The 22312-nt window shown below is 32.3% G+C and overlaps 1 protein-coding gene across 1 annotated transcript in view; it reads right to left on the reverse strand.

Annotated features, from left to right (window-relative positions):
- The window catches only part of AP3B1 (adaptor related protein complex 3 subunit beta 1), a 219240-nt gene that overhangs the window by 142569 nt on the left and 54359 nt on the right, over window positions 1-22312 (reverse strand). The window contains exons 6-7 of the mRNA XM_033110712.1: window positions 20360-20426; window positions 11409-11591 (exon numbers count right to left, since the gene is read on the reverse strand). Coding sequence (XP_032966603.1) covers window positions 11409-11591; window positions 20360-20426 — 250 coding nt within the window. The remainder of the gene's footprint in view (window positions 1-11408; window positions 11592-20359; window positions 20427-22312) is intronic.

The raw sequence follows: 22312 nt of genomic DNA on the forward strand, positions 1-22312 counted from the left end.
ACCATAAAAGACCCCGAATAGCAAAGGCAATCTTGAGAAATAAGAACAAAGTGGGAGGTATAACTATACCTGACTTCAAATTATACTACAAGGCTACAGTAATCAAAACAGCATGGTACTGGCATAAAAACAGACACATAGATCAATGGAACAGAATAGAGAGTCCAGAAATAAATCCACGCCTATATGGCCATTTAATCTACGACAATGGAAGCAAGAATGTACGATGGAGTAATGACAGTCTATTCAATAAATGGTGCTGGGAAACCTGGACAGACACATGCAAAAAAATGAAGTTGGACCACCTCCTTACACCATATACAAAAATAAATTCAAAATGGCTTAAAGACTTAAATGTAAGGTCTGAAACCATAAAATACCTAGAAGAAAATATAGGAAGAAACTTCTCAGACATTACCCGGAGTAAGATTTTTACTGATATACACCCTCGCGCGAGGGAACTAAGAGAAAAAATAAACATGTGGGATTATATCAAACTAAAAAGTTTTTTCACAACAAAGGAAACCATCAATAAAACAAGAAGGGATCCTACTGAATGGGAAAAGATATTTGCCAATGATATATCTGATAAGGGATTAATATCACAAATCTATGGAAAACTTACTCAACCCAACTCCAAAAAAACAAACGATCCAATTAAAAAATGGGCAGAGGACTTGAAGAGACATTTTTCTGAAAAGGACATACAGATGGCAAACAGACATATGAAGAAATGCTCAACCTCACTAACCATCAGAGAAATGCAAATAAAAACCACAATGAGATACCACCTCACCCCAGTCAGAATGGCTATCATCAATAAATCAACAAACAAGAAGTGCTGGCGCGGATGTGGAGAAAAGGGCACGCTTGTGCACTGTTGGTGGGATTGCAGACTGGTGCAGCCGCTATGGAAAACAGTATGGAGGTATCTCAAAATTCTGAAAATGGAACTACCTTATGATCCAGTAATTCCACTCCTAGGTATCTATCCGGAGAAATCCAGAACTTCAATTCAAAAATCTCTGTGCACTCCTATGTTTATTGCAGCACTACACACAATAGCTAAGACATGGAAACAACCAAAATGCCCATCGGTAGATGACTGGATTAAGAAACTGTGGTACATTTATACAATGGAGTATTATGCAGCCATAAGGAAGAAAGAAATCTTACCATTTGCAACAACATGGATGGATCTAGAGAACATTATGTTAAGTGAAATAAGTCAGACAGAGAAAGATAAGTACCATATGATCTCACTTATTTGCTGATTGTAAAGAAAAGAATAAGTGAATGAACTAATCAGAAACAGTTTGGGAGACAATGAGGAAAAACTGAGGGTTGCTAGATGGGCTGGGGGGGTGGGGGGTGGGGGGGAGGGTGAGGGGATTGGAGGGCAGTCGGTGACCACAGGATGGCCACGGGGTTTGAAAATTAATCTGGGGAACGTAATTTGGTGGTTACCAGAGCGTAAGGGGGTTGGGGGGTGGGGGATGAGGGTGAGGGGGATCAAATGTACGGTGATGGAAGGGGAGCTGACTCTGGGTGGTGAACACACAGTGTGATTTATGGATGATGTGACACAGAATTGCACAACTGAAATCTATGTAATTCTACTAACAATTGTCACCCCCAATAAATTAAAAATAAATTAAAAAATTAAAAAAAAAAAATTAAAAATTAAAAAAAAAAAAAAAGCACTTGGCTGATCAATGCCTGTAGAAAATCTGTTTGCTAGGAAGAACACCTTTTTCAATGGGGTTGGCTGTAACAATCAACAGTGTGTGCCACATTCTCTAAACCATATAGCTAACAGTGCACTAGCAGAATCTGTCTGATATAACTACTTTGGAACTCTAGACTCTGTAGAAGTCTTGCAACTTTTAGGAAGACTGTAGTAAGTTGAAGATATGTATCAGAAATTTAAAGTCTGTATAGATACAGGTAAATGGGTAACAGAATAGAATAAAATTCCATGCTCAAATTACCACATTATTAGATAATACAGAATCATAATCTTTTCTGAGATGAATACAGAAAACTCACAAGCAACAAAATCACAAAATTAAAAATGTAAATAACTGACTTGCCAGAAGACCAAAATTCAACATAACCATATCTACTCTTTTATGCTATAGTAATAAGACTAACACAGGGAAAAATATAAGGAAACAAATGGACTTTATAGTCAAGAGAAAATATCCATGGGAGAATTAGAGGATAAAAAGCATAGCAGGGAAAAACAAAATGCTGAGGACAGACATCAGGAAGGGCAGAAAAATGGATCACATTTCTTAACTTCTTAAGCTCTTAAGTCTCTCCTGATAAAATTCATTTATTGAAAGTCATAAAATACGTTTTTAATAATGAGAACATTTTGGGGCTTCTAGGTAGATGGTGAAATAAAGAGCGAGAACAGAATCTATTTCTTGAATATAAAACAAAAATGAGGAAAATTCAAAAATTAAAATTAACAAGTCAATAATAATGAAACAAGAGTCACATTCTAATGGCACAAACATTTAAAAAGTTTTTCTAAAAAACAGAAGATTCTAGAAAAACAAATTTCACTTCTTGAGAATGCTCATTAATCATCTTCTCCTCCCAAAATCTATATAGAAGAAAATATATAGAAGAAAACAGTGGAAACAGGCAGTGAGGAAAAGCAGGTGGGAAAGTAAACAACAACACTGCTTCTCTCTGAAAGAAGGAAAGACTCTGGGGCAACATTGTCCAATAGAAACTTTTGTGAAAAAAGAAACATTGTATATCAGCCACATCCAACAGTAGTCATGAGCCACATGTCACTGATGAGTACTTGAAATGTGGCTAGTGCAATTTTAGTTAATTTAAATTTAAATAGTCACATGTGGCCCACAGCTACTATATTGTACGATGCAGTTCCTGGATTAAACAAGAATAAAGAAGAACAATTTAAAGGTCAAGAATAGTTTTCCATAGAAATACACTAGGTGACAGGAATACTAATGTAGGGCATTTAAGAAAATTCCAGAAAAAGTGCTCAAGTTTTCTAAATAAAAGGCTTCAATCTCTGCTGAGACTAAATTTATTATCCCACAAAGTACTCCTCTCCCCAAATGTCCTAAAACTACTGAAACATAAAGAATAAGGCATAAAATACCCACATCTCAAATGGAAACTAAGAGGAAAAAAACCAACTGCCTTTAGGTGTGGTGGGAGGGAATTAAGAAGTCACACTATATCAGAACAAATAAAATGTACCAAAGCTTCCCAAATATTTGCAATATGAAGAGGGCATAATAACTACATAACCTATTCACAGTACAAAAGGGGACAAAAAACAGGAAAAAGACAAAAAACAAACAAACAAAAAAACATAAAATCACTCTGGAAAAAAAAATCCCCTAGATAACAAAAGTAAATTCTCCAAGATATTACTCAGAACATGATATTACTCAAAAAAATAAGTTCAAAGATGAAATGATAAAACTAAAGAATAAAGGAAATATACGATTGAAACCAGAGGAAATAAATTAAAGACCAATGCACTGTCACCAAATTAATAAAAACTGTAAAGAACAGATTAGATCATTTAAAATGAAATTACTGACAAAAAAGACTTGAGATAATATGAATGCAAACAAAAAGACAAAAATTAAAGCATTTTTTAAAAAGGTGACACAGAGTAGACAAAAACTACAAAATAGAATAACTGGTATTCCTGAAGCATGTAACTGACATATGGAGCAAGAAAAAAAAAACAAAAAAAAAACTTGAGCATCAAAGAAAAAAATTTCCCTAAAATAAAGAAAGAAGTGAATATGCAGGACATACAGAATGATCCACACTGAGATACAACCTCACTAATTTTCAAAGGTTAAAAAAAAAAAAAAAACAAATTTAAGGATATAAACAAAAAAAAATCAAGTTACCTGCAAAGGACATAGCTACAGAGCTCTCAGAAGAAGGAAAAAAGGTATGACCCAACAGTATTATACCCAGCCAAGATGTCAAGTATAAAAGCAACAAAACATTTCAAACACATAATACCTAAGAGAGTACTGATCAAAGAGCCCAGACAAAATATCAATCAAGTGTGACAGTGACACTGAAAGTATCGCTCATCTACCCATTCTTAAGATATGGAGGCTGTACTCCATCAAAACCAGTAAGACCAAATAAGATGAAGACACTATAGAAAGGAAGGCCTAAGATATAGGAGACTTAACACAGAGAAGAAATTAAGTTCCAGAATAACAGCTGTGTAGTAAGTAAGCCTAGTAAGCAATCAGATTAGAAAAGGAGAGTAGTACAGCCTCCAAGAGCATGTCTCCTGGAAGACTGATATATTTGACAACTATACTAGTTAGAACTATTGTTCATCTATATGTAACAGAAAATATATATGTAGCAGAAATCTATATGTAACAGAAATATCAAATTAGGTAGCTCCATAATAATAAATAATAAATTATATTGCAAAGATGGAATAGGGAAAGTGGAAGCATAAGGTAATATATTACAAGAATGCCAAACTCTCCTTTTCTATAATAAGCAAGTCAATATATAATGTTTAAAATTGATAAATGAAGAAATAGCAATACTATGTGTCTTACTTAGAAATGAAGAAAGTTAAACACACACATATACACAAAAACTTAAAAGAACTTGAGGTAGCTAATTCAGGTATGGGGAAGGGTAGCAGAAGAAAATGCTTTTTATAAGCCGTGTAGCATTATTTAACTTCTTTCTTTTAACCAGGTACATGTTACTTAGATAAAATTTAAAGTACTTTTTTTACAAGAAACTTCATGAGTTAAAACAAAAATTCCAATCAAAAATAAATTACCAACAAAAAGTATAACAAATCTTTAAGATGAATGCTTCATAAACAATGGATGAAGGTAAGACTTCATTTCAATACCAGCACACGGCCCAAAGTTTCCCATGAAACTGCCTACTGAACCCTTCCTTCATCAAACTTTTTAATTGTAAAGTATGAATTCTACCACAACCCCTCATTATTTTTTTAATTTCACATAAAAAGATTCAAACCAGTCCATTAGTAAGACACAAATACAAAATTTACCTCACAAAGAAAATTAAAGTTCAATAAAAAATAATCTCTAATGCTTAGATCCTCTAAGACAGAACCTTAATGTGGAGCTTTGAACCCTTTCCCAAAGAACTTTTTTTTTTTTTAAGATTTTCTTGGGAAAGGGGAACAGTGTGTATTTCCAGGACTTTATTGGGGAACAGTGTGTTTTTCCCAGGACCCATCAGATCCAAGTCAAGTTGTTTTCCTTCAATCTTAGTTGTGAAAGGTGCAGCTCAGGTCCAAGTCCAGTCGCCGTTTTCAATCTAGTTGTGGGGGGTTCGGGGGGGGGGGGCAGCTCACTGGCCCATGTGGGAATTGAACTGGCAACACTGTTGCTCAGAGCTCGTGCTCTAACCAACTGAGACATCCGGTCACCCCAAAGTACCTTTTTATTTTTTAGAAAATCGCTAATCAAGAACTATGTACAGTATATGAATTCTGTATGCTGATGCATTTGTATTTTATAGCTACTCCTGAAAAACTTAAGAAAATCTTTAAAATACCTAAACAAAATTCTAAACTTGGAACCTTCTTACACCTATGTAAGGTTTTATAATTGAATCACAGATATACTGAGAGAGATAAAAGTAGATTTATCACTACAAACATCAAAATAGCATATATACTCCCTCTAGAATTCTATTACCTGGATTCATATGCAAAAAGAACTGTGAATATGGAGGGATTTAAGTTCCAAATTCCTAAAGCATTTTGATAATTCTGGCAAAACTGTCATCTCCTTGACAAAGTTCAACTTTAAAGACCTAGATTAATAAAATTAAAAACATTCCTGTTAGGCCCTAGTGCCAGAGTTTTATTTCAGTTTGTAATTAATGCCATAGGGTTTTTTAGGTTTTTTTTTTACTCACTCTTAAAGTTTACTTGGTGTTTTATAACATATTTTAAAATCCATTACTTCTAAAAGCAACGTTAGTCTTAGAGATTTACATTTATGCTTCAAGCATTCTCCCATAATAGACTTGAATGACACAAAGAAATATTTAAGTAATTTTATATGCTTGAAAATTATACAAACTTGACCTAGAATAAAAAAAAAAACCCACGTGGACAGCAAAGAATAAGGTAAATATAAGAGAATAAAAATGCAAATATGCATTTTAGCAGTCTCTTGAATTTATTAACCTAAAAGGTTTAATTTCCATTTTCCTGCATCAGCTTTATTTATAAAATGTCGTGCCCTATAAATACGCTGTTATTTTCTATAGTCAAGCACTCTCTTAACAAATCTTCTCATTAATATGTAAATTTAAAGTCAATTGGTCTTCTCCCTGACAGCCCCATGAATTCCTAGTGCACTGTATAATCGCCTTTGACTTGGCATCCACTATTTATCATCAAAGATGTCAGTTAGAAAAATTATGTAAAATGCACTGCAATTGATATGACTGCAATCTACTTTGTCAACACTTAATTGTTCTTCAAATCATACATTTACATATAAACAGCCTCAATACTGATCTATAATGATGCAAATAAACTAAATTAAAAATCTCTTCTGCCCCTGAAGAAGCTTGTTTGTATATGATGTGTTCATTTGAGAACTTATTGACAAAAGCATGTACATCAGCTTATCTCAAAAAGTATTTCTAATTTTCAATTCCTCAAAAAACAATTTTGCTACCCTTCAAGACTATAAACACAAACAAATGTTTTAAAGAATTCAATGAGAAACATGATCTTTCTTTGTGAAAAGCAAATTTAATTATGGTTATTAGCTAATTGCAATGTCTGAACACTATAGATGGGAGGGGCTTCAAAATTAGTTTTAACTAAACAGAATAAGCAAACAAACAGAAATTTATTAAAGCAAAAAGGTGTTTTAATTTAAAAGTCATGAGATAATAGAATATAAAGGGATGAATGTTGATCTAGGCATCAGATTATTCTGTTTATATTTCTGCCTCCACCTTTTAGAAGCATTATCTTTGGTGAGACATCAAAATCTATATGCCTCAGTTTTTTCATCTATAAAATGGGTATAGTAATTACCACTGCCTGTCTCAAATAAATTACTACATAAGAAAGTATAGCAAAATATTAAATTGCTAAATATAAACTATCAACAATATTATTTTTCACATTTTTTCTTAGTACTTGAGAAAGAAACCTTGATTCTAATGAATTTGGTATATTTTTAGGCACTTTTTTATTTTATACCACTTTTAAGTCAATATACTATTTTAGTGACAGTTTTCTCACTTGCAAATTCTTTCACTTCATCTGGCTCTTGGGTTGGCCAGATGGCTCAGTTGTTTAGAGCACAAGCTCTGAACAATAGGGTTGCTGGTTCGATTCTCACATGGGCCAGTGAGCTGTGCCCTCCACAACTAGATTGAAGACAACGAACTGCAGCCGAACTTCCAGAGTGGTGGCTGGATGGCTCAGTTGGTTAGAGCGCAGGCTCTCAACAACAAGGTTGCTGGTTCAATTCCCACATGGGATGGTGGGCTGTGCCCCCTGCAACTAAAGATTGAAAACGGTGACTGGACTTGGAGCTGAGCGGCGCCCTCCACAAGTAGATTGAAGGACAACTTGGAGCTGACGGGTCCTAGAGAAACACATGGTTCCCCAATATTGCCCAATAAAAAAAATTTTAAAGAACATAAATAATTCTTTATATATCATAAAGTGGTGTTCATATAGCACTTATGCAAGTGACTTCTGCCTGCTATGAGGGGATGGGAGAGTATGTAATGAACCCTTCTATTCTGCTGATTCCATGAAAGAAACACATTCAAGTATTGATGGTAAAGGATAAAAAAAGATAGCAACACCAGGACTTACTCTGTTAGAGTACTGTTCCACTTTATCTTTCTAATATAACACTCTTAAACAGTTCTTTAGTACCTGGTATGCTTTTTACAACATGAGATGTGAAAAAAGAAAGCACATATAAATGCCAAATACTTCTCAGTCTCTTCCAGATATGGTCGAACGTTGCTTTATGATTCAATTTGCCAACTTTTAAAGTTAAAATTACCATGTGCAGTTCTAAAATACTGGATGCAAATTAAAGTCTAGGCCAAAAAGTCTCCAAAATTACAAGTTTTGCTCACTCAAAAGTTTCTCTGTAAAACAGAATTATAACTAGCCACAGTTAAGTCTGAGATGGGTTAAGTAAAAAATTGAGCACAGTCATGGTCTAAACGATGATAATCCACTTGAACTTTAATTTTATAAAATGGATTTGTACTAAAAGTCTAACATCTTTGACAATCTTGTACTTTTAATTCTACAGTAAAGGATGACTCTTTCAAATCTTTCCCTCTGGTACTGAACAAAACATGTATGTATACAAAGAGACACAGCGTATTATCATGATTATTCTGGAGTCAACAGACATCATTTTAAATTAATAAATAAAGCGAAATGTGTTATCCACAGTAAAATTTATAACCACCACAATAACTAAAATTAAATCGTTGTCAGTAATTGCCTCTAAGGAGTCTACTAAGATGTTATGAAAAAACTTATATTTTTATTTCACTATGTGCTTGCATTCCATCTATAACTTCTTAAAAAATACATATGATTATAGTTAGAGAAACCCTTACAAACCTTCCATTTTAGTGGGGTTTTTTTCTTTTCTTTTTTCTACAAGCCAGACTCTTTCTCAAAGTAAATCATATGCAAAGCTGCATATATGAAAGGCAGGCAAAGGTGAAGTCAGCTTTGTTTGAAACAGTGGCACGAACCCAGCTGGCTGCAGTCTAGAGCACCAGCGTTCGTCCCCATTGGCTGTGCCAGTGGCAATGCTACAACATCCTGAGGGCGGAGGCGCACACTTGAAAACTACTGAATTAATCTATTAACCACATAATTTACAATAATGCCCAAGTCAAATTGCAAGGAAGTAGCAAAGCTAGCAAACTATTTTCCTCAATTCCAGTGTACCAGGACAATGACCAGACTTCATCTCATGTTTGTAATGATTAATGTCCACTGAGTTAACATGTGCAAATAAAGAATGCATGTAGCTCCAATTTTTCAAATTATTAATATCTATCAAAAGATTAAATAGATATTGTAGTGTAGAACCTAAATTCTTTGTTTTGAAAATAGCTTTAAACATGAATTTTAGCTAAAATGAGACAAAATTCAAGGAACAGAAACACAAAGAGACAAACTGCAAAAAAATAGATTTTAAAGTTCGTTACATATTTTTACAAGACATGGTAAAGAAAGTGTATGTTTTAATTCCAATTTCTACATAATGACAAAGCAAAGGATCATTTGCTTATAGCTACTGAAAATAATCTGATGGTGATACGAAAGTAAAATTAAAAAATAACTACCCACTAAGGCAAAATTACCTATAACATTACACAAGAGGAAAAAAAAATATCTGAATAGCATTCTGGAAAGGAACTAGCTGAAATCAAACAACTAGCTACTGGTAATTAGCAACGAAAATCTCTTGTCAAAGTTACCATTTACATGAAAGAGCCAAGAATTTGCAGCATGGACATGTTGCTTACAAGCAAAAGTGCCATCAAAAGTTTACTTTACTCAATGATAAATAAAATTAATTTCATAAAATAAAAGCACAGATGGATAGTAAAATTTCATCAATTTAAGAGCCCTATGTGACTTTTATATATGAATAATTCAAAAAATACTTCAAGTTTTAAGTAGAATAGCCTAAACACTTTTGTTTTTTAAAGATTTTATTGGGGAAGGGGAACAGGACTTTATTGGGGAACAGTGTGTACTTCCAGGACTTTTTTCCAAGTTAAGTTGTTGTCCTTTCAATCTTAGTGGTGGAGGGCGCAGCTCAGCTCCAGGTCCAGTTGCCGTTGCTAGTTGCAGGGGGCACAGCCCACCATCCCTTGCGGGAGTTGAAACCGGCAACCTTGTGGTTGAGAGGACCTGCTCCAACCAACTGAGCCATCCAGGAGCTCAGCGGCAGCTCAGCTCAAGGTGCCGTGTTCAATCTTAGTTGCAGGGGGCGGAGCCCACCATCCCTTGCGGGACTCGAGGAATTGAACTGGCAACCTTGTGGTTGAGAGCCCACTGGCCCATGTGGGAATCGAACCGGCAGCCTTAGGAGTTAGGAGCATGGAGCTCTAACCTCTAGTTAGGAGTATGAGCCACCCGGCCAGCCCCCTAAACACTTTTTAAATATTAAGATGGAGTAAATATTACAAATCATCTTGTGGATAAAGAAATATTTTTAAAATTTTAAAATACTTTTTAATACTAACAATACTAAGTCATTGTAGAAAACATTGATAAACGCTAAACATTTAAACTTCTTACACATCTGAAAGCTTGACATGTCGTCTAAAGCAGGTACTATGAACATTTTTCCATTTTATGTACATTTTTCTCTCACTTTATTATGTATTTCTAATCAACAAAAATAAGATGTACTGAGCACTCAAGGTCTAGTCATAAGTTTCTGAGCATTCAAGTCCTATTCATAAGTTTGTGTACAAACCCCTAAAACATAATTCGGGGATTTTTGATGTTTTACTTTTATACAGCTGATTTTTAAAAATCTGTAATACTGCTTTCAAAAAAGACATAAAAGAAGTATCACAAAATAAGAATGAATGTGCCATTCTTGTAATATTTAACGATTTCTTTTCTTTAAACAAGTTTAAAACTTATACTTAAATTTTAAATATATATACACTGAGAGATCTCTATTACAAATTATGTTAAATTTTTTTTAATTGTTAATATAGTGAAAATAAGGTATGCCTCTGTTAATCTGCAGAAAGAAAACAAAATACTTTAAAGTATCTTTAATTATTTTTACTAAAATTCTATCAGCCTAAGTAAAAAACAAAAAGAAAGAAAAACAAGTATATTTTAGAAATATAGGAAAAAGTAGTTTACAAGTTCAACAGTATTTATCTATAAAGGCAAGAAATTATCTTAAGTATAAATTCACATGTGTTAGAATCACATCATCTATTTTTTAAGTCCCTCGAACATTTGGGACTAGATGAAGTAGAAAGTAATTACCGAAAAACAAAAAATCCATGATTTGGCAGTATCACTGCAAACACTGTATCATGCTGTGGCTCCTCACAGGGGCCTCTGGCCAAGTATCACACTAAAAGCTTATATACTATGCCATTAAGTATGTATTAATCAGTGCCAAAACAATGAACAATTATCCTTGCATTTATATTGATTTCTGGTTTTCCAAAAGAATGAGATAAATGAGACCTCCTTATATACGCAGACTTCTGTATTTTACTACTCTTAATTTTCTGTGCACTTTTTTTCCAAAGCTCAGCCATTTTCTTAAAGTAGAAATATATTTTAAAACAGAAGATCATGCAAAACTTGCCTCTTTCCAAGGACTGACGAACTGTGTCCGGGCGTACCGCGTTAGCATGTGGATGATGACAACCTGCCCCCACTCTTCTACGTCAACCAGCAAATTGCAGAGCTTGCGGTAATTCTTGTGAATCAGATCTATTCTATCCGGGCAGACTTCTTCAAAAGCCATCACAACACTGCCAGCTACCAGCTAGAAAAGAAAGAAATAGTAACTCATTAAAAAAAAAAAAAAAAGTTTTCCCACCATCAAAGATTCTACTCAGGTATTACAGAGGTGCAATCAGGATTATGACAATATTTAAAGTATTCAGTCATTTAGTTAATAAAGTATTATGTGTTTAAAGAAGAAATAAATTTTAAGGTATCTCTCCCTCAAAGAATAATTTTAATAGTGATAACATGTCTACAAAGTTAATATTTTTCTGATGTATTAGAATTGGAAGTATTAGTGTTAGAAATTGTGAAAATTTTACTTCATCAGGTAAAATTTCAATAAGTTGTTCATACATGGATTAAGCATACTCATCATGCACATTTTTCATTTTTAAAGCTAACCTATATTCTAATCTGAAGATTCATCATTTAATACATGACAACACTGAGAAAAAGAATGAAGACAATAACGAGGACCACATCATGTCAGTTTAAAAGGAGAATGACAGTAATTCACGATGAATTTATCTTAAAATGTGTGTGAGGAACAAAACTGGTACAAAAACACTTTAAAATCCTACCCATTTTAATTCACTTGTTAATTTTTACCAATAAAATATATTTACAAAGAAAACACACAAGCTAAAATTGTAGTACATTTTTATCACTTACATAACAATGTGTATAAATTGAAATATTACCTACAAAAGGCAGCTTTCCCTATGACCAATTAATGAATCATAAATGCTGTTTTTGGAATTATCGAGCTTTTGCAAAGTGGTGAAATTAAAATTTCTTTGGTATAAAGATACAAACTAAGCAAAAATATGTATTATACAAATACTTCTATATATGTATCACTGATATACGTACAGTTAGCAAACAATATAATACAGTTTTGAAAAAATAAATTAATATCATATTGTTTCTGAACACTAGGGATCTTCATTTCAGTGTCTAAAATTTCCCCAATGACTTAAAATAAGCAATTACATAGAAATATAACTTATTGAAATGGTACTTTTTGAAAAATATTAGATACAATGATATTCATATTTTTAGTGTTTGTCCCTCTACTTGGCTGACATTTAGTTTATTAATATGCAACCAACAATACAATTGAAAGAAAACAGCTCAGAATATAGACCTGCTATTATGCTAAACAAGTTTTCTGTCCTGTGGGGATTTTATGAATTACCAATCAGTATAAACGTGAAGCTGCATTTATTGACTCCAGCCCTGCCCATGTACTGGTGCCTGCTGGTCCCAGCATGTATGTACCTCAACTGAAAAAGCAAAGAATTGATTATTTCTGTGAACTAAATAAAAATGTATTATACGTATAATTTTCTATTTGCTACTGATATGTAAAGGAAGTTCGTATTTTCAACTCCATATTTTGGTATCTTCTGCATAAAATCACTCTTCAAAAATTATATTCTATGATAATCATATTTCTAAAAGGACAGAATTAGTATAACTTAAAAAGCTCTTAAACCAACTAAGTTTATGACATCAAACTATAGAATAACTATTTGTGAAATATATCAATACGTGTATATATTTTATATATGTCAATCATATTAATATATCAATTGGTAAAGAGTGTTCAAGTACAAAAGTGAGTTATACCACGTAGAATAAAATAACCCATGGAAGTGAAATAGTAATTCAACAAAGTTTAAATTTAAAAAATACTATGTAAAATCACGTTATTTTGTCTAAGCCTCTTAGAGAGTCTTATTTTCAAAGTGTTTCATAGACAGCAAACAATTTTTAAAAATCAGCTACCTCACCATATTATACATATTTTAAATCAAGAGCTATAGATACAATGTAATTCTAAAGTGCTAACAAAGAGCATAAAAAAAAACAGTTACTTAAGTACCAATAAAGTTTAAGGAAACCCAAAAATAATTAGGAAGGATATAAAATAAAGAAAGTACCCTTACAAAATAAAACTGTTTTAGAAATTTCATTGTATAGTTTTAACAAACTGATCCTAGGCTAAACATTGCCAAAAGAATTGATAATTTGGGTCTAGTAAATATTCAATATTCAATAAAACTCCCAAAATTAAAATAAAATGATCTTCTCAGATTTTAAAAACAAAATATTGGTTTCCCAAAAACAGACAGTTAATTTCCATCTCACTGTGTCAATAGTAGCTTTTTAAATAAGGAGAAAAATAAATCACTCCAGCAAAACTAGCAATGAGCTCATCAAATTCAAATGCAGTTTTCCATTTATGTATTTTTTATATTAAAGCAATAAACATGGTTCATTTATCTTCCCTTGGTTGCCACGTTTTTCTGTGCTGTTGCTATGAACTTCAGCCATTAGCTGTGCTCCAAGGTAAACTACATGAACCATCAACAAAAGTGACACCCCATCTATGGAGTTCATATTTTCTCCAGATTATCTATGCTAGTTGACAAGCCGGTAATGAAAAAAATCACACTAAGCAAATGGTTCCTTTAATAACAATAAATTTTCTATAAAATTATGAAGGGTACAAAACGTTTCCTTGCATCTATTTTGTCATGAATTCTAATTAACGTTGCAAAAACCTGAGAGTGCTGGGTCATCACAAGAAGTGCATCAAGGTTTGATTGATAATATGGTATAAGTTGGCCAATGCTGCCGAGATTTTCTCCTCTTAAATTAATGGCCATCCAACCTGCCCTAATCATACAGCCCAAATGATATTCCTCTTCTTATTTCAATTTTCTTGAGGTATGGAAAATGGGAAAGATCAGTCATTTATCTTCTAATAGCTGGATAATAGATCTATCACAACAAAACATCTGCACAAACTCAGAGGTGTGCTTTTTTGCCCACAACAGTGAGGCTTTTACCAACATTAAATCAATAACGTATAAAATGGTGTCTTACCCCCACAGTTTAGCTATGAACTACCAATATACTCATTAAACATCATTTTGTAACTAAATTAAGGAGAGGAAACTTTCTCATCTAAAAAATATAAACAACTCAGTTTTTCAGTAGCCATTGACCGAATTTGTTTTCCTAAGAAATTCTGTTTCCTATTAGAAAGTTAAATGCCATCAAAAGGCTTTCTTTAAAATTAGCCTGATAGGAAAAGAAAATAAATACCACCCTGCTTTTGAAGTGTTCTAAATAAAGACTGTCCACACCTAATTTTTGCTCAACAATACAGATTTCTACATTTTAAAGATATACAAGAGAAAGTGCTACAAATTTAAAAAATGAATTTATAACTAAACATTAGAAAAGGAATTTATAACTAAACATAGTAGTAAAGAAGTGTTTAGGATATGTTACATAGAAAAAACAGGATGAAAATGGTAAATCTAGGAACATAAAATGAAGAAATAAAGAAAACTTACATTGACTGGAGATGATAGAATATAGATAAAATATTTCCTTTTAATTTCATTGATTGTAGTTATGAGGTTTCTATTATAGCTTTTTAAAATTTACAGGTATCTTCAGACAAGTTACCTAAGTAACACTAAAATGTTCTTCCAGATACATTACCATAACAATACTAAACCCAAAGTGACTTATTTTTAAAAGGACTGTGTATATGACAAACGCTGGTCTTTCTTTAGCAAAAGGGAAAAACTGTTTTACTATATTTTAATATGTTTAATACATTGCCACCTTTCCTCAAAATGAGAATTACAGAACTACTTTTTTTTTTTTGAGATCTCAATTGTAAGAAAAATCTTCCTTTAGGCTAAAATGAGCACCAGAAGGAATATCTCAAAATCAACAGAGGTTAAATGAGGAACAATTTTTAACTAGATTAACACCTTTCAAATTTATATTAATCAGCAGCAATAGCAATGTAATCATTATGATAATGATCCCAAGAAACTCCTGCTGATAACACACACTCCTTTTCAGAATGTGGGAATAAATTAGATCTGGTTCATTTAATTGGGAAATTTTTAAACAAAAATAATTTGGGATTCTTACTGATTTTAAATATCAATGCTGACATTATTAATTTGGGGGAGAGATGAAATATAGCTGTCTTCCTTCAATAAAGTATCACATGTGACAAGCAAAAGTAATAACAATGATCCATAAATATTTGTATAGATATCAGAATATTTTTAACCTTTCTATAATAGATTATAATCTTACAAAGGAAAAAATATATAAGAAAACATTCTCAAAACAAAACTCATTTAAATACTAGGTAGACAAGTTGATGTTACCTGGGTAAATCTGAATCTTCCAACCCAAGCCCAGAAAAACTAAAGATGAATACCTATGTCCTAAGCATAATTAAAAGACAGAGAATTTCCAAACTTCAAATTACATGTAAGTAGAAAACTAAGTCTTAAATCCCAGACAGTTATCTTTCATGTTTGTATCACAAAATTTCACAAAGGCCTATGACAATCTGATAAAACTGACCAACAAGAGTTGGTGGGCACAAGAAGGAACTAAAATCAACAGCAGAAAGAAAAAAGAGTACTCTAATGTGAAAATACTGTAAAAGATTCCTGGTAGATCAGAGCAGATTATGAGGATGGGACTTCACTGGGGGTAGTGGGAAGGAATTCAATGAGTCTATCCTAAAAAGGGGACGTTTCAAGGAAAATATGGTTTTAAAAGAGTGGAGGAAGAGGAACCCCTTAGAAACTGAAAGGTGACAGAAAAAAGAACTTAAGAGGAAAACTTTAGGATCCTACAACTAAAAAAAAAAATCAAAATAATCTTAGGGAATGCATTCCTTTTTATGGATGTCCTCCCCTCAAAAAAAGCCATCGAATTGAAAAAAAACATACTTTGCTATTCTGACAGAGGGTGATCTTTTATTAGCAATCTTGCAAACTATCTCAAACTCAAACCACCATGCCAACACTATCCAAAGAAATCTAAAGACGCAAATAATCTGTAAGTATTGAAAACAGAACATGAAAATCAAAACAATGAAAATTATCCACAAAAAAATCAATGACGAAGCAAAAAAAAAACCTAAAACAACACTCCAAAATGAACTAAGTACCCTCAAAGAAGCATTTGAAGATCAGAAAAATAAACATGAATTAGAAATTCAGAAAGAGAGAACAAAAGACATCAGGAAGAAATGAAACAGGAGTTGATTGAAACCAGGAAAAAAAACAGAGGGGGGGAAAAATCAGACATCACGATTAAATTGTAAGGTGTCCCAGAAGAAAATGGGTGAATGAAAAGTTAGTAAGGGGCATAAAAGAAAAGTAGCAAAAGAACAAAGATAGAGGAAATAAGGTAAAAAAGACGTAAAAAGGTTTAGAAGAAAGTGGTTGAAATGTTAAGACAGGCAAAAAAAGGTCCAACTTACCTAAAATTGAAATCCCTGAAGGAAAAGTAACGACTAAACAGAATTAATATTTAAAACTATAATCTTAATTAAAAAAAAAAAAAAAACCCACCACTTTGCCATAAGTAAGTTCTGAATCTACATTTTGAAAAGGTTCACTGGGTACCAGGAAAAAACTGACCCAGTTCAAGTTATTCTGAGATACCATGTAAAACTATAATATTTCAAAGATAAAGAGAAAATCCTCAGGATCAGCATGTTACTTAACACAGACACATTACAGGCATTTCCTGTAGATCGAAACAAGGCAAAGACGCTCACCATCTCCACTATCATTAAACATTGTACTAGGTACAAGGTACAAGCCAGAATAATTAGACAAACAAAACCAGTCACAGTAAAAGAGGAAATAAAACAACTTCTATTGACAGATGATATGATTCATTTTCTAGAACAAACCCTGGAGAATGAAGGACAAAATTAAACAATAAAAGAATTCAGTAAAGAAACAGGATATAAATTACCATAAAGAGAATCAATAGCTTTTCTATATACCAATACAAAAAGTTCAATGATATAATGATAAAGCAAATTCAATTTATAATAGCATCAAAAAATTAGATTAAAGATAAAATGCAACTCTAAACCAATATTTAACTTAGTAAGTCTCTGTCTCACTACTCCAGACAATGGTACATGCTAGCAAATTCTGAAACAACACTTCCTCTGCATTCTGGGACTGAGCAAGTAAGTAAATATTTTGTGGATAATAGGAGTCACATTTCTTAATGCTGGAGAAAGAAGTTGAAAAGGTAAGAGGCTAGAAGGAACCCTGTGCTGTTACACTGGAATTAGAGGTGTCAGTATAAACTATCGCTGTTTAATCTAGATAGAAAAATATAGATGTGTTTTTTTAATTTTTAAAACATAAATTATACTATATAACACTTTAGGAAAAGAGTGCCTCATAAATGATAGACCATCAAAGCTCTCAAGAGATCTACCTACCTATGAACATTAAGCATGTCACACACCATTTGGGAAGCAAAACGTTACAAATAGTAGTAAACACCTAATTTCTATCACCAAGAATGTAACAAATTCCACAATCATAACAAATATTAAATACCTACTGTGAACAAGTACTCAATATGTCTTTTACTGTATTTTAGAAAGAAATGGTTGGAAATCAAGAATAGACACTCCAAATTTACAAGGAAATGGTCCTTTACATTCCTTTTTGAGTATTTACTTCTTATTTGGAGTATTTATTAACCCCTTTTTTCAGTGTCAGGCACTATGCTGAGGGTTTTATACACAAAACCTCATTCAACACAAACAAAACCTTCATACATTAGAAATGTAAATCCTACAAGTTTGGAAATTTAAACTTATAAAGGCTTAATACATAGCTACGTACTAAGTGGAAGAAGTTCGGACACAAATCCAGTTCTGTTTAATTACAAAGGCTGTACTTTTCACTTGTGATGTATCTTGTTTGGGAAGACATGCACACATTACATGTGGAGATTTCATTCCTAGGCCATGCGACAAATTTACTTTAATGTATAATATAGCAGAAATCATGGTAAGTTACATTAAAAAAAAAGACCTGTTTCTTGTAGATCTTACTATATTCTCCACAGTATTTAGCAAATGTCTTGCACATAGAAAAACTAAATGTTATTTTATTATTACTATAGTTAACCACTATATCAATAATATTGATTTCATATCTGGGTCCTAGAAGCAGATAACAAATATGCCATAAAGAAGATAAAAAGGAATTAAATTTTCTGTCTCTGTCTTCATTTATTGAACCAATCTATATTTGTTTACCTCCTATATTATACCAAACACTATAGGAAAAATGCAATTAAGATTACTGTTATATTATGGATTAAAAGAAATTTACTGGATGACCTAGGAATGAAATCGCCAAGTATAAACTCATGTATGACACAATACTTTCAAAACTATATAATGGAAAATTCATTAAATGAATTAAAATGTTTAGTAGAACATATTCAGTTAATATAAAGAAGCAATAAAGGTAGAATGAGAAACAAGACATGAAACAAAAAAACAAGTAAAATGACAGCTGTAAATTCAACCATACCAATAATAACATTAAATGTATATGGATTAAACCATCTAATCAAAGGCACATATTGCCAAATTGGATCAAAAAACAAGATCTAACTATATTCTGTCTACAGGAGACACACATTAGTTTCAAAAATAACCACAAGTTGAGAGTAAAAGCAAGGAAAAAGATGTACCATGTAAACACCAACCATAAAAGAAGCTAGAGTGGCTTCACTTATACCACACAAATTAGACTTTAAAACAAAAAGCATTACTAGAGATAGAAGAAGAATTTATAATGTCAAAAAAAAAAGATAAAACAAATATAAACATATATGCACCAAACATCAGAACTCCTAAATATATGAAGTAAACATTGGCAGAATTAAAAGGAGAAATAGCTCTATATTAATAGTAATGGACTTCAATACTCTGCTTTCAATAATGGATAAAATCACCAGGCAGAAGTTCAACAAAGAGACAGAAGACTTGAACAACACTATAAACCACTGTACCTAACAGACATCTATAGAAGCACTCCACCCAATAACAGCAGAATACATTCCTCTCAAATGCATACTGAACATTCTCTATGATAGTCCCTATGATAAGCCATGCAACAATAGCCATACGGGGCTAGTGGCTACTGTATCAGATCGCTGCTATATATGGATATATTAATACATGCTCCTTGGTGATAGCATCCTAAGATGAGCTGGCATCTTTTACCCCAATAATTGAGTCATATAAGTGGGTACAGAAGCCTCTATCAAAGATACCATTACACCAGCTCCTCCAGAAGTCTGTGCACAGACCCCACAGGTTATCACTATTTCTAGATCTCATTACTACTACAAACAAAGAATGGGAGTGGGGAAGGGAAGAAGAGAAAATATGTACATTCCCAAAAGATATTAACCAGTAAGATCATTGTTACCAGCCAATAAAATAGTCTTGTACATATGAAAATATTTATTTTTAAAAAAACAGATTTATAATGCTAAAGGACACTCCTCTAAGTTTTCAGTATCTCTTTCATACTTCCTAACACTTCATTTTAAAACTTATTTGTTCTCAGGTGATTCAGCCTTTAAAAATCCTAATAAATCATTGCTTGAAATAAAAACTTTGGCACTAAAATCAGTCAAAAATTTTACTACACATTAAAGAAAGGATTTGTTTCCCCCAACTTACTCTTCTTCAGACTCTGATGAAGAAACATGTAACAAACTAAACTTCTAAATGCAAGCCTTCTCTTTATATGGCTATTTTTATTATTCAAGGGTTTTAATGCGCTCCACTAATATTTATACCATTTTAAAATCAGTAAGAAAAATTGTATCAAATATACAATGGTAAATTATACTATGTAAATAAAACACAATTTTACTTTGACATAAAAAGATACTACTTACTGTGCTTTTATCCTTCAGAAGTTTTTCAATGACTTCAATTAACATTTCCTTCTGCTCTGGATCAAGGCTAAAATACAAAAAAAAAAAAAAATACATTAATTTATTTCCCTTTAATTCTAACTTTAAACGAAGCTAATCTATTTCTTAAGCTATTAAGAAATTTTAAAAGCAGGGAGAGCAAGAATTATGTAAAAATAGAAACAAATTTAAAGTAATCAAATAGAAATCAAATTTAAAATAAAATGGGATGGTTTTCTCCCAAATGTGTCTTAATCCTTCTCTCCAAAGTTGCTCATATTAATTAAACCCAAATACCAATATCAAGAAGAAAGTATTTAAAGAATAAGTTCACTTCTAAAAAAAAGTTAGAAAATCTTAAGAAAGTAACTGCAAGTAGATATACCACTAATTCCTTTTTTAACAGGGGGAGAAGGCGGGTGGAGGGACGCAAAATAACAAGATAGCAATCATTTTTTATTGTGGATACGTAATCGTCAAAAACAAATATATAGAATTTCCAAATAAGAATTCTGTATCATTCTAGTTCACTGATGGAGACATGCAGTACAAAACCTGCCATCTAAAACCAAGAAATATAAGTGAAGACTTACATATATACAGAATTGAAAAACGCATCTTAATAGGGGTTCTAAGCACTGAAATATTGACAATATAATGTCTTTCTAGCATGGAATTCAATTGTTGTTGTTCATTTACCGAGAAGTTAAACAACGGGTATACAAAGATAAAGAAGGCAGTCCCAAACATAATTACACCATATTAATAGAGATGTATGCGTATAAGGGATTATGGGGATAAAAAGGAAGGGCATCAGTGAAAGCAGGAGGGTTATGGAGGGTTTCTTATAGGGAGTGACATCTCAGAGGAATCTTAAACAACTTGACTTTAGAGCTGGAGAAGGAGAAAATTTTCTAGGTAGAGACTAAAGGAGGAGCAAGAGATGGTAATGAGATAAAAACATTTTATGTAGAGGACTAATACGCAGTACTGAACTACGAGGCTGTAAATTCAAGGCAAAGAGAGTAAAAGCTAAGGCTGAAGAGACAAAATGAAGCCCAGTGATGGACTTTTTCTACCGTCATAGTAAAAACTCTGATCTTATTCTACAAGTTTATAACAAAATAGATAATGAGTGAGAAGCAGAATATAACTTTGTTGACAGTTAAGCTAAGAAAATGAGTTTTTATTTTTTACAAACATTATATAAGTTTATTCTTAATCATTATAATTCTCTGAACATTCAAACCTTTCAATTCTTTCAAATTTCCGTTCCAGTCTCCCTTCTCCAAGCAGTCTTTCCTAACTGATGCCATTTCATCACATCTTTACATTATGAAAACCCATATGATAATCTGAACCCTCTCCTATTAAAGGCACTGTTAATGTGCTTTCGCATATACCATGTTTCCCCAAAAATAAGACCTAGCCAGACAATCAGCTCTCATGCGTCTTTTGGAACAAAAATTAATATAAGACCAATTATAGTATATTATATTATATTTATGTGATGTTATATTATATTATGTTATGTTATGTTATGTTATGTTATGTTATGTTATGTTATATTATAGCCGGTTTAATAGTAAAATAAGACCAGGTCTTATATTAATGTTTGCTCCAAAAGACGCATTAGAACTGATAGTCCAGCTAGGTCTTATTTTTGAGGAAACACAGTAGATATATATCATATGTTAATATCTTATTCAATTAGATTGCCTTTAATTATTTGACAAATGTTTGACTTTTTTTCCCTTCAAATATGTGCTAATACATGCATTTTACACACATAATACAATACCAGAAACACAAAATAATCTTGATAGAAGCTTGTGGAATAATTGGTAACAGAAAATAATACAAATTATTACAGATAATAGTTTTTTGGTTTTTTTAGTTTTTATTTAGACAATATGTTTACCAAGAAATCAAGGC

The sequence above is a fragment of the Rhinolophus ferrumequinum genome, chromosome 7, assembly GCF_004115265.2.
Source record: "Rhinolophus ferrumequinum isolate MPI-CBG mRhiFer1 chromosome 7, mRhiFer1_v1.p, whole genome shotgun sequence".
Taxonomy (NCBI): Eukaryota; Metazoa; Chordata; class Mammalia; order Chiroptera; family Rhinolophidae; genus Rhinolophus; species Rhinolophus ferrumequinum.